At 37.4% G+C, this 14104-nt stretch overlaps 1 protein-coding gene across 2 annotated transcripts; it reads left to right on the forward strand.

Annotated features, from left to right (window-relative positions):
* The first annotated feature begins 989 nt into the window (after positions 1 to 989).
* Positions 990 to 12925, forward strand: LOC103707442 (translation initiation factor IF3-2, chloroplastic). Of its 2 annotated transcripts, none has more exons than XM_039119517.3 (10): positions 990 to 1674; positions 3887 to 3926; positions 4013 to 4072; positions 5992 to 6053; positions 6367 to 6422; positions 6542 to 6575; positions 11011 to 11083; positions 11171 to 11263; positions 12188 to 12365; positions 12781 to 12925. In XM_039119517.3, exons 1-9 carry the CDS (start codon positions 1388 to 1390, stop codon positions 12326 to 12328), a joined length of 846 nt encoding a protein of 281 aa, XP_038975445.3. In that variant the 5' UTR covers positions 990 to 1387; the 3' UTR covers positions 12329 to 12365; positions 12781 to 12925. The 2 variants fall into 2 exon arrangements, with proteins under 2 accessions (XP_038975445.3, XP_089785182.1); XM_089929056.1 differs by having other exon boundaries at positions 1091 to 1674; positions 12548 to 12925.
* The last annotated feature ends 1179 nt before the right edge of the window (positions 12926 to 14104 follow it).

The raw sequence follows: 14104 nt of genomic DNA on the forward strand, positions 1-14104 counted from the left end.
TGCACTAACCCTTCAAAACCTAATTCAGACTCTACCCTCAGTTTTCAAATCCCATTCAACTGGATGCATTTAAAACAATTGATTTTCCAGAAGCACATCTTTGTTTAATTAATTTTTCAAAAATATCTTTTGGTTTAATTGATTTTTCAATTCCGATTCTCATTCTAATTATGAACTAAATATATTAAGAAATATAGTTGTATCGATTTTTATTTCAATTTATTCTTATTTCGGTCGCAAACCAAATATAATATTAAATTTGGATTTCAGGTATGAAGCAATGAATTAAGCCTTGATTAGATAGCCCGTGAAGATGTTCAACTGATATAATGGAAAAGGCTCAAGACCCGCCCTGAAGTCAAAACCCTATTTCAATAAAGGAAATCAAAAAGCTCCCTTAACAAATGGACCAGAAAATCTCCAAGATTTTTCAGGTTATTATATACGGACGAGACTCTCCCATAATTATATACAATAGAGTCAGACTCTGGTTTGCAAACGAGACCATCGAGGGAAGCGGCCGGAATTATTCTGCATAGGGAGGCAGATATGCGCGGCTTATTCTGCAGGTCAACTCCATTCTGATGGAGAAAGACTCGGCTATAGTGATTGGATGGATCCAAAAAATCCGATTGAGATGGAGTCGGACCACCTCCTAACCCAAAATATTTGGGAGATGGGTAGTGATGGGGTGGTCTTTCAGACAAAATATGTGTATAGAGAGGCAAACGAGACTGTGGACTGGATTGCTGTTTATGCGGATAACCACATGGGAGGTAGCTGTGCACGATTGAGAAAGAGTTGCCTAAAAAATTTTGAGATATTTTGTTTTCTAATTTTATTGAATGTGTTCGTACCCAGTGATATGAATTGTCCCCTTAAGCAAGTAAGCAAAGCGGCAAAAGAAAAAAAAAAAGCCAGCCGGAATTGTTGCCCTTGCCCATGTTGCCATTAGGTTCTCTGGTCCAAGCTCGAAACGGCAGAGAAATACACGTGTCTAACCCACTGAGCTTGGGTCCGTTCTTGGGTGCCGGTTTCCTTCGTAACCCAATCGGTTCATTCAAAGGAGTTTCCATCTCCGGTTCCCCATGCGGTCACCGTGGTACAAACAGTGTAGGGGATAAGGTCCGACCAAGGCCTGCTCCCCCTCTCTCGCTCCCAACCCAACGTCTGCCTCCTGTTTCTCTCCATCTCCTGGAGTTCCACCTTCTATTTGGAATATCCCAAGAACGATCAAAGAACGAAAAAAGATCTAATTTTTCTTATGGGCTTCGACCGAATCCTCCCTCCCTTCCCACCTCCTCCTCCCCCTCGCGTCCCTCACTGAGAGTAGAAGCATCCGTTTTTTCTTTTTTTTCTCCGGTAGAAGCCGAAGCTAAAGCAAGCCATGGCCGGAATCGCCGCTTTCCAATTCAAACCCTTTACTACTTTGTCTCGCGCGCCGACCGCCTCCAACCCTATCAAGCCCGTCTTCCATGCTTTCTTTCTTGTTCGATTGCCCAAGAAACGAGTTCGGGGTTGCCGGCCCCCTTTTGTTACCGAGGTAGGGGTGGTGGCACGGTATGGCAGCGGTTTCCGTCCCGGCCCAAGCTCCGGTGATTCCAGGAGGTTCCGGCGTGATAACCGTGTCGCCGATCCTGACTATGATCCCGCCCTCGATCTTGACCGGGTCAAGTACGAAAACTCTATTTCGGCTCCTGATTTTGTTTTATTTATTTATTTTTTTTGAACTTTTTGAAATGATTCATCTCGGTCTTGTTTCTATATCTGCATGTCTGTTAAAACTTTCTTTGAGTAGGGTGAAGTTGATATTTTTATTGCCAAGATTTCGTCTTTTGATGGAAATATTACTGTTTTGAGGTGTGGCTGTTGAGAGGCGACTAGATGGTGAACTTTTTTGTTTGTTTGTTTGTTTTCTTGAATTAATAGACAATGTAAAATTAGTTGCTAATGGAGATGCTTTGCTGTGATGTGAGTTCGGAAGAACTGGAATTATTAGTTATCCGAGGAGAGAGTATTGTTAAGCGCAGAAGATAGGGATGGATACTTCTTTTAATCGGTGTTCCTATTGTGGGTCAAGTGCGTGTCTGCTCTGTTGATTAACTAATTGGTTCTTATAGAGATAACTGAAATAATTTATCTGATTGTTGCTTCTAGGTCTGCATGCATGCTGAAGTTTTCTTTGGGTAAGGCAGGGTCCGGTTCTTGATCATTATGAGCTTGATTTCTTGTTAAAAAGAGTACCGTTTCAAGATGGATAAGGTAGTTTATGCTTTTTCCCCTTTCCCCTGAGAGGATATATTTTTTCAAGATTAAATTTCAGAAGTGATGGAATCAATGAATTACCTTAGGCAAAATATGAAATCTAAATGCAGAAGAGGGGAAGAAGGTTTTTTTTTTCTCCCCTCTATTGTGGGTCAAATAAGTGCACTCTCTTCTTATGCATGCTTTTGTAGCTGAATTTTAAGTGTTTTGTTTTGTTTTTTTTTTTTTTTGTTTGTTTTTTTTTTGAAATCTTTGAAGTAATTTAGTAGGGTAGTGATTCTAAATCTGTATGTTTTTATTTATTTTTTAACTCTCTTTGAGTCAGATGAAGTTGAGATTTTTATTGTTAAATGTTCTTTTTTTTTTTTCCCTTTGTTGAAGTCCTAGCATCTTGAGGTGTGGGTGTTGAGGGATGGATAGGGCAGCGAACATGGTTCTATCTTTGCCTGAAAGAATACGTAATGTGAAGACTAAATGGTTGTGAAGATTAATTTGTGACATGAGACCGTTTGGAAGAAACAGAAACTATGAGTTATCTGAGGAGAAAAATAAAAGTTGGAACATAAAAAATAAGGAAGATGGATATTTTGGAGATGTTCAGGCTGAGAGGCCTTCACCAAGCTCCACTTAAAATACTAGAAACTTCTCTGTTCAACATATGATTGTGGAAACCTAAGTTTAGGAAAGGTACACTGGCATATGCTCTAACCTTGGAGTCATGCCCAGGAGAGACAAACAGTTCTCTGTTTTCTAGAAGATTTTGTCTAACAATCATAACTTAATTGCCGCACCTGCTGCATCACCGAAGGAGGGGGGACTTCTTGAATATAGCATCACCTTTGGTTAGGTCTCAGCAAAGAGCATACTTCCAACAACAATTAAAGCCTGAGTGGGAACAAAACAATGCCTCTCTTAATCCATCCTGCAGTATTGCAAGGCACAATAAAAGATGAGAATCGGCATTTTTGTCAAGTAGTTGCGATATTACCAGAAGGTGCTAGAGCACACTAAGTGCTATGAAACCAACATTTCCCTTCATTGATCTATTTCCTGGTATGTTTGCTGGTATTTCTATGTTTATCAAGATGCCTTTATGCTAATTCTTGCTGTATAAACCATATATGCAAGAAGGGCGTTCTTAGAACCAACGTTTGGAAACAAACCTCTCCATGGATTTAGTGGCAGCCTAAGTCTTGGTCTGCCCTGGACTTGGTCTGGTTGCTTGCTAATCCATGGGACCTTCTATCTCTAAGCTATAGATTATATTTGCTCCTAGAATCTTTAGTACTTATCTGAGCATGTTTGTACAAAACCTTTGTTCAGTTTAGAAATAATTCCTGTTGAGTACTTAGCAAAGATGACCCTTTTTCTCTTGGTCTTTAACGAAGTAATTTGTTAAAACATGACGTACATTCTCAAAGTATTTTATCTGTATTATAGAACTCTTTTTATGGGAAACATCTCAGTATTATTTTGTTTGTTATTGCATCTTCTCTCTCTCTCTCTCTCTCTCTCTCTCTCTCTCTCTCACACACACACACACACACACACAAATTTCATTCCATGTGAAACCTTACTTCTCATCTGTTCCATTCATGTATTTCCAATTTTTTGGTTCTAGGTCATCTTCTGTAAGGCTATTGGATGAGCAACAGAATATGGTTAGTCTTCCATTCTGGTATTTCTTTTGGTTTTGTCATATCTTCTACACTTTCCAAGGGTCACTTTGCTTTTCATATTTCTGCAGATTGGTGTAATGTCTAAAAGTGAAGCCATGCAAATGGCAGATGATGCTGATCTAGTTTTGGTATGTGTTATTTAGTAAGGAAAACTATATTTTCATACATGTCAGTGCAACTAAACTCACCTGGTTGATGTTATAATATCTTATTGAACAAATTGTCAACTGGAACTTGATTGTCACATTAATGAACTTACAGGAATACATCTGTAAAAATACAGTAAATGCTTCAAATTTTACCAGCTCCATTCTTACAAAGATGTGATAAATGCTGACTTCTCACTGTACTCCAAGATTTCCTGACATTTGGCTTGTAATTTATCTTGTCCTTGTTGCATGAAGGTTATGCTGTAAGTTTTGGGCATGTTAGAGGGATTTGATTTGGTTGACTGAGAACTTAAAGATATTGAAACTAATTAGTATTTAATATTCGAAACTAATTAGTATCTGGTATGACATTTTGTTGGCTTAAAACCTCCATTACTCCAGGCAAGGCCAGATACCATTGTTCATTCCAGAATGACCAAGGTAATTTTGTCCTGCATAACAATTTTACCACATAGGAAACAAGAATATAATAAAAATTAGATTACTAAATTATTTGACAACGCATCTATAACAATCTGGGAGATGAAATGCTTAGATTTCAAAGTTAGTTAAAATTCCCATGGGCTAATTTTTCTCCTTAGTTTTTGTGATACCACATGCCACTGTTGTGAGATATAGGGAAAAACATCTGCTGGTCCCTAGTTTAATTGTTTAATGAAATAGTAGGTTAGGCTTAGATGACCCTTTTGCAATACTGACTCCCAAGTTCCATGAAATTTATTTCCTAGTACCCCACACAAGTCCTTCTTTCTACAAAATTTGATTTTGGAATTCCAGCACCATTTTGTAATGATAGGGAATGACATGGGAGACTCAGAAAAAATTGCACTAAAACTCAAGGATGGTTGCTATTGAAAAGGTCAAGGATCAGCCCTACCATTTTAATAAAACTAGAGACCTGCAGATACTTTTTACCTTAAATATGCTATTGAAAAGGTCAAGGTTCGGCGTCTCGGTACCGGACTCTATACAATTACCATCCTATTACAGTATCGGTGCGTCATGGTTCAGCGTACCGAGTGTTGGTACCTATACGGTGCCATGTACGGTGCAGTGCCACGTTCCAAGTGTCGATACAATGCAGTGTCATGTACCGGTACTATATGGTGCCACATAACGGTTTAGTAGCGGTACGGTACGGTGCGCCTCGTACGGTACGATTCGTCCGGTACATTACTGTACCGACCGATACAGCAAACCTTGGGTTATACTAAGTTGTATGATGGTGAAATATTATCAAAATTAGGTTGGTCCCGATATTGGTTAGTGGTTCCTTACTATAAGAAACAACAACTGCAATTTGAAGATTGTACATGCGGATACAATATGCAAATGATACTCCCGATATCTTCTCTTCCCTTGCCTCTCAACTTCAGGGTGGTCATATGCCAATAGCTTGCTTGGTAGGAAGGAGGAACTCTGGTGATCAGGGGATTTGATGAAAGGGAGAGGACAGTAGTAGTGTTTAAGCAGCATTTAGTGGTGAAAGAAGTGGATATGTGCAACAATGATGATTGCTTATATCACGAAACAACGTTTTGAAGTTTTTTGACATTTCAAAGTGCACTAACCCAACTGAAACACACCATCAAAAGAACTTGGGGTATGTTTCAGGTTTTTCCATTTTCATATTAGCTCATGCCTGTGATGACCAATATCCTTCTCTAGAATGTTTGGAAGTAGGCTTATACATGTTCAGATGTCATACTACAAAATATCTTAAACATAACATCTAGTGTGAATGGACTTTTTTCTTCATATTTTTGGTTTATTACTAATCAAATAGAATAAATCCTTCATTTTCAAAGTGAAAAAATACAGAATGCAAGAATTGCAGAAACTGAAATTCCCTACCTGATATGTGACTCCTTTTGCAGGCAATATTGTCAGCAGATGCAGATCCTCCTGTCCTCAGACTCTTTGAGAGCGCGGATTACAAGTATGTGCTATAGGATAATAAATAATTCCTTTCAGTTGCTATGCAGCTGCCTCAAGTAATTCATTGGTTTTTACATCTTACATGCATGTTTATTGACCATGTACATGCTTAAATCTAGTAAATAATTTTACATAATAGTCCACAGCTTTACTTTAACTGCATTTGTTTCTGAATATCCTTGAGTGTATATTGGGATAATGATATCATAGGTCGTAGTGTCTAAAGAAGCTTATTCTGGTTTAAGAATATTGGCATGTGCTGTTGTAGCTCTTCAGTATCATTTAACATGGTGTCTGAAAAATCTTGCTTACAGAAAACATAAGTATGAACAGCAAAAGAAGAAAAAGGTGCAACAGAAAAGATCTGCTGGTGAATTTCTCATCCCTTGAGTTTTTTTTATTTCTTTCCTTTTGCACTATCTTTGTCTTCAGTAATCATCAATCTCATGACAATGCGCTGCAATCTTACACATGCTTTATTATTTTCAGCAAGCCGTGTGGATATCAAAGAACTCAAAATGGGGTATGAATCAAATTTTCAAGCTGTATGTAAAACATATTTACAGTTTCATTATGCCTCCTATTGTCATAATTTGTTTTTCTGTCCATTATTTTACTGATGCTATAACACTAATAAAACAATCTATCTAAATTGAACAATTTAAATTTGACTAAGCTATTTCTTTTAATGATGAGTTTTGCCAATTATCATATTCTGTGGTCTTCCATATTGCAGTGTTTTATATTACATATTGTAGATAATGAATTGAACATAAAGTACAAAATATTTATACCTCCAATCTGAAGAGGATCTGATAGTTAGGTCCAGTCGAGGTTGATGGACAATCAATTATTTGGAGAAAGATTAATTGGGATCTGCATATTTACATTTACTATCTCTATGTGAAACTTCATGTGAAATTTTAGGAAGATGCGGAACTACATAATAGTCTCTCAGCTAGGATCTACCTAGCCACAATCTCTGCCAGATGGTTATTTTTCTGCTCGCTGAAGCTAGATGGGACCCAATAATTATTTTAGGATTTTCATATGAGATTATGTGAGGATAAATTTTATATCTCATCAGGAAGTAGGTCAAAATAATAGATCTTTCATCTTAGAAATTTGAAGGATTGTGGGCATAATTTTTAGGGCTTTTCTTGCATATATACCCTTGCAAATATGTCTAATTATTTATTTATCCTGTAAAACTCACTATTTGCATATATACCCCTAAAAATCTTCCTGTTTTTTCAAGGATATCCCTCCTATTAGATTTTTGACCAACATTGTTAATAAATAAATGCTTTGAGTATAAAATAACTCTATTGCCCTTTTGCATTAATTTTCCTGAAAGATTATGCAAAAATATAACTATTTACAATGTAAATTAAATGTTAATTTTTTTCAAGGATATCAATGAGCAACAATAATAGTATCTTTTTACACTTAAAATGTTATTATTTATACACTGTCAGTCAGAAATCTCACTGAAGGGGTATCCTTGGAAAAACAAGATGATTTGAAGGCTATATATGCAAATAGTGATTTGCAAAGGCTAAATATGCAATAAGCTATATTTATAGGGCTATATATACAAAAAGCTCGGACTGTGATGTTCTGTTTTGTTTCTCGTGATCTTCAATTTGAGCTGATATGCTGATGTAGATCACAATGATAGGCTGGTTCATTAGGGTTCTCTTGGAGTGTTTTAGAAATTCCTATACTTCAATATGATTTAGGAATCAATTATCCATCTAGGCGAGTCAGCTGCCACTTGAAGGTATGTCTAATTACCCACACTTCCATATTTGGTGCACAAGTATTTTTTTCCAAGTTCAGTGAACTCTTGCAATGTCCCCAGCATAGGTTCTAACTGATATGATCATTGTGATTTTCAAATATTATCTGGAAGTGTGATGATGGGATATTCATTATTTATGATGTCTTGTTTGAGTCCTACTAGGTGCCTAGGTTTTGGATGATTGCAGAAGTTACATTGCAAATGATCATTATCTGAAAGGATCTTAATTAGAGTTTAGAAGTATTGTTTTATGCCATCTTCCTCTCCAAATTTATCCAGAGCACAGCAGTTGTTTGGGTTCAGGTTGGTTTCGGCCTATCCATAAGCAAAATCAAAGTATATATGTTAGACCCAGATCCAAAAGTAAAACCAAATTTACAACCCTATACCCATACACAATAGTGGATCAAAAAAAATACTAGGATATTGAGTAGTAGCTGGTGTTCAATAAGCTATTTTCTGTAAATTTTTGAACTACTTTCTCAGGTATCTTAATGCAAAAATATTACCTCATAACTTGAGCATCATTAACATTGTGCCAAAGAACTTTATGGCTAGAGGTGGAAGATGCCTTTAATTTATGTCTCAATTTTTTTCTTTTTCATTTGAGAGAGGAAATATTTAAGGGGGAATTACTTTCCCTGCTTAATTGATATGACAGTGGTTGAGAAAGTTCTTGCTACTGTACCCACCTAATGGTTTTTAGTATGGGGGAAGCCCTCCATACAAGTATAGATCATGCGCCGTATCCCTTAAGTGGTTTATGTTAACAACAGATTTATCTTAATCAAGGGTGGAGCAAGGAGTGTGTATTCCCCCCTGGCCCAATAAAAATGCCCATACACCTTTCCCCCTCCATTAATTGTACAAAAAATAGTCCCCCTGTCTCCCCCTCTTTTTCGAGCTTCTATTTTTAGTAAATTGAAGCTGAGACCCAATTGAGACTAGTCCCACCAAAGATCCAATCTCTCCAATAAGAGAAAAAAAAAAGCCCTGTTATATAAAGGAACCACTCTTTAGGGCACCATTGATCTCTCTTTTTTATTATTCTTAGGTGAGTGGAGTCTAGACCATTGAATTTTGAGATCTAAGTCCTGGCATGACCTTGTGGAGTTAATTTTAGACCTCAGTCATTGTTTGGAGTCAAGTGGATCCAAAGCCTAGTTCTGCCCATCCTTGAATAAAAGAAGATTTGAAACAGGACGCTTTCTTGTATTTGGTCTGGTTTCTCTTAAATTGAAATCGATCACTCCATGAGTATCATCCTCACAAGCTGCTGAATCTGCTGTTATCATTTGAAGCTTTCTTAAATTTTGATATTTCTCTATTTCTTTTTCATTTTTTTATTTGTCATAAAAGCCTTTATGTTTTTTTTTTTGGGCAAAAGGGTCGAAAGGGATGTCATTACCTTGCAGTACGGGATATGGTTGGTGCTGCTGTCAACTATATTGCGTATCTCATCTAATTCCTAAAATAGGCAATCATTTCATGCTAGAATAGTGTAGCCTTGAGGCTGATTTTTCCTCTTTACTTGAGGGGGAGGTTCTATAATTTCGCATGTTAAAATTTCAATCTTAGAAACTTAAGTAGTCCTTCAGCAGATTGTGTCCTTCAGATCATGTCCTTAATTAAAGAAACTTGTTTCCTTAAAAATATGATTAATTTTTCCAAAAGAGAAGTTTATAGTTGATAAGGAAATTCTTTCATTTAAAAATTTTGGATCGGTTTTACTATTTGTCAGAGTATAGCTACATATTAGCTCCATCGAACTTTGCATGAAATTTGTGAATGATAAAAGGTTAGTTCAGCAATCATTGGTTAACTAAAAATACTGCTGCCTACATATATATCCTGGCTCTGACACTGACGTTAATGTTAATCCAATAATCATCATAAGATTCTTGTTTGGAAAAAAAAAAATCTAACCCACATAGATAGCATGGATCTTTCCAATTTTTGTAATCATCAAGCATCACAATGCCAAGCATATATGAGGTCTGATGGAGAGAGGTGGAAGAAATAAGAATTAAAATACAGAGAACTTGTGATAAGGAGCTTGAGGTTGGCAGAGAAAAGCGCAGGGTGATTGCAAATTTTTAATTGTTGTCACTTGCAAGCGTAAGGAACAATCTATGATTTCTAGATCAGGGTAGTTATTGAAAGCATTGCACTTGCTCACGGTTGTTGGGGCAGAGCTGTGGGCAGCTTGGGCGGGCATTTCCTATGCGAGGCGGGTGCTCGGGGCTGGCCGGGTGTACCTTGAGGGGGATTCTTCCATAGTCATAGACTGGATCCGGGGTGCTGATAGGTATGGAGATGGACATCCGCTTATTCGGGAGACTCGCAGATTGGCGATGGAGATGGACGAGTTTCAGGCCGTGCACATTTTCCGGGAGGCGAACAGGGCTGCTGACTGGGTCGCCTCCCATGTCGCACGACATTCCGGGGAGCTCCACTGGACATCCACAGTGGAGCTACCGCCACATTTGTATCTTTTACTTTCTTCTGATTTGGCAGGATGTACTCACGTTAGAGTTATATGAATTGCCGTTTTAACCAAAAAAAAAAAAGCATTGCACTTGCTGCATGTGAGCTCATGTTGCCTTGAGTGAAATTGTTGACTTTTCTTCATGGCCTGTCTTATTCTATTCAACTATCAGTTATCTGTAGTGCAAATCATGAAAACCAAATATGTTAATTGTGACCTTCACTTTTATTCAGCGAAAGTGATGGGCAAGGAGATTTCTACACCTTACGACTTTGTTTACCAAAGCTCTGGCATGACAAATATATACATATGCATGGATGCATACATGCAAGCATGCATCTTGTAGGGCATTGGTTGCCAATTAGCGGACCCTTAAAAGTCATGATTGTCTAATTAGGTCTTCAACTATGATCAATTAAGATACAGCGTGCAATACTGATTGGCCATTAATAGAGTTGCCGCCCTTTTTTTCACCTTAATTAGTGGCTGGGCCTGTTGGGGGCAGTAGAGACTGAAAATGACCCCTTTTCTCCCATTTCTTTGTGCATATGTTCATATATGACTTTCTTAATACTGGTATATTTAGTGCCATGCATTTTTGTCCTTACATATTTGTGCTTATAACAAAAGTTGTGGCTAGATATATGTATTATTGTTTCATTACAGGTATAACATTGATTCTCATGATTATTCTGTGAGGCTGAAGGCTGCTCAAAAGTTTCTTAAAGATGGAGACAAGGTTGATGAAGCTTTTTTTTAACATAATTTTTTTTTATCCCACCTCTTGTATGATTATTGCCAGGTTAACATATCAGATTTTCTTCAGGTAAAAGTCATTGTGAACTTGAGAGGCCGGCAAAATGAATTCAGGAACATTGCTATTGAACTTATTAAGCGTTTTCAGAGTGATCTTGGAGAGGTAATGATTATGTGGAGATTTACTCAATTACTCGATAAATGTGCTACATGTTCGTTCCCATCTCTTTCATGTCTCTTTAAGATGTTTTTTTACTGTTATCACTTTTATTTTTCGTAAGCTAAACTGCATTATTTGTAAACCCTATATAAATAAAATAATTTTTTATTCAAAAATTATATAGCAAGGAAAGCAGATGCCCTCATCTCACAAGTGACACCATTATTTTCAGCAAGACTAGATTATCAATTATGAGCCTTAACATGATCCAGACAAAGCAGTGAGCTAGATTTGTATGGGAAAACTGGCCCAATATAGTGTTTGCTCTAGAAGGACCCAAAAGTTGATGAATTATCTGTTGTCTATACAAAGATCATTGTGGTTAATTCTTCTCACCCATTATTTATTATTATTGGCTTTTGAAAGGACTGAGTCCTTCAAAACTCTAGAGAGGCGACCCATTTATAAAATCATGGATCTTGTATGCTAAAGTCGCCATATCTCTTTGACCACATTAACATGGAAATTGCTACGAATTTCATGAGAAAGCAACATATTTTAAAAAACACATGCTCCAGAAGAATAAAAAAAGCCTGATTAAAAAGTTGAATCCAGGATTCCTTGTATATGCTTTTCTGACAAGTAGGCTGCAGTCTGACAGTAAAGTGATAAGCCAACCAGTCCATAATTACTTACCCCCCTCCATGTACCATTTATAGAATGAGCTTATGTTTCCGAATTTCTTTGGTTAGTAATTCACTATTCGATGTGTCTGCTACTGGTAAAAGTTGTCTTTTCTTCTTTTCTTCCCTTTTTATTTGCCAGCCCACTTGATTCCACAGCCTTTTTTTTCCTTCATATTTTCACTGAACCAGATCAAAAGCTTATGTGTCATCCTCTGATTTGATCACCATTTGGCATTTCTAGATGGCAACTGAAGAGAGCAAAAGTTTCAGCGAGAGGAACATTTTCATGGTACTCATGCCCAATAAAGCGGTTCTACAGAAAGCTCAGGAGCAGCCAAAGAAGAAGGAAACACCAGTTACAGAAGTTTCAGCAAGTGCCTAATTGAGTCAAGGTCGTGGTTTTGCAATCACATCAACAGGTAATATTCGTCTTTAATTCTTAAGTCGAGATTATATTGTATTACTTATGTTTTCTCCATTATGAGGGAGAGCCTTGGTGCAATGGTAAGGTTGCTCTATTGTGACCTTGATGTTATGGGTTTGAAACATGCAAACAGCTTCGCAATGGTAAGGCTGCTCTTTTGTGACCTTGATATCATAGGTTTGAAACACCAAAACAGCTTCTCTGTACATGAGGGTAAGGCTGCGTATATCTGACCCTTTTTGAGCCTCACAGCAGCAGGAACCTTATGCAGTGAGCCGTCCTTTATATTTTCTCTATTATGGTCGTTTCCTGGTTTACTGCTTTAGCTTGGTGTTATCAGCATATTATTGTGTCAAAAAATTGTTATTTTTTCATGTATAATAGTTGTGATGTTTTTTTTTTTACTGCAGATATTTTTCTTGCCTAGATTTGATTGGTAGGCGGAGAGATGATTGCAACATATTACGTTTGTAAATATTTGAGGCAAGAAATTGTAGTAAGGTTTATGTGCAAGGAGGCAATGCTAATTTATTCTATTATCACCCAAAAGCCAAATCATTCTTGTTATGCAATGCACAAATAAACTTCTGGCAATGGTATTGAGAAATCTCATGCGTTTTTCTGAGATTGACGTATGATCTTCTGTAAGGTGGCCTAAGAGGACTTGAAGTTTCTGGCTATGGACAGGGACTTCATTCATGCGACAGTGAATGTAATGTCTCGATCAGCCTGCACTGTTGAATTACTCTACTCTCGTCTCATGTTTCCTTTGATAGGGAATTCGGCGAATCTTTGTAATGTTAAATGCTGAGGCTCACATTCTTAATAGCAAAGTCTACTTTGAAAGACTGTACATTAGAAGGATAGCTGTAATTTTTTCTTGGTAATCTTCTTTACACAACCTATGAAAGAAGAATGCTATCAGGATTATTAGATCTATGTATTGATTTGGGCATGATGCATCATCGGCCAGGTTTATTTCCATAGTCTTGCGTATCCGACATGCAATGTGCAGTAGCAAATCGTGGTGAAAGGGGTGTGTTAGGACTGCTTATAATGAAATTTCTGTGCATATGGTGATGATGGCTGAAACCCATTGTTCTGAATGCAGTACTTTAGCCTCACCAAGCCCTTACTGCTTAATGGTGCATAAGTTGTTTCATGGGGTTCAGATACCCGGCTACCATTAGAACTTAAAGGAGTCAGTGGCTTGATCATTGTCCTTGAACTTTGTTGTTCTTTGTTTCCAGCTTATATTCCTTAACGAGTTTTTGTTGAACTGGAAGCATAAGCTTCTAGAGTAAGATTTGAACAAATGTTCCAGTAGAGTAAGATATTTGAAAATATTACAAGAGAAAATTTTGACAGAAGATTTATAGGGTACTCGCCGAAAAGTTGGAATTTGGAAGTTCTCAGCCACGCCAGTCTGTGCAGTAGGTTGTACGAGTCTCCCAAGCCAAGTGATAGCTATTTGTCACCAAGCGTAGAACTTGGGAAAGTTTATGTTAAAATGGAAGCATACGCTTCTAGGGCAAGATTTAAACATAAGTTCCAAGAAAGAAATTTAATGTGGGTTGGAATTTTCAGCCACATCTATTTGCAGACTAGGTTTGTTTGTTTAAGGGTTGGGCGGTGCATTTTCTCTGCACGAAAGAAAGATTCACCTTCTTTTCCACGAATCCATTATTAGGTCATCCACTGATAGCTTTGAGATCTATGCAGATAGGTGAATAA

The sequence above is a fragment of the Phoenix dactylifera genome, chromosome 2 (genome assembly GCF_051530095.1).
Source record: "Phoenix dactylifera cultivar Ajwa chromosome 2, Ajwa_hap1_PhDact_Kaust_v1.1, whole genome shotgun sequence".
NCBI classification, from domain to species: domain Eukaryota; kingdom Viridiplantae; phylum Streptophyta; class Magnoliopsida; order Arecales; family Arecaceae; genus Phoenix; species Phoenix dactylifera.

Excerpts from the sequence above, each read along its gene's own strand:
- LOC103707442 (XM_039119517.3), top strand. The coding sequence starts at position 1,388 with ATGGCCGGAATCGCCGCTTTCCAATTCAAACCCTTTACTACTTTGTCT. Across the intron at positions 6,576-11,010 it reads ATCAAAGAACTCAAAATGGG|GTATAACATTGATTCTCATG; the intron begins GTATGAATCAAA and ends GTTTCATTACAG. Across the intron at positions 11,084-11,170 it reads TTCTTAAAGATGGAGACAAG|GTAAAAGTCATTGTGAACTT; the intron begins GTTGATGAAGCT and ends GATTTTCTTCAG.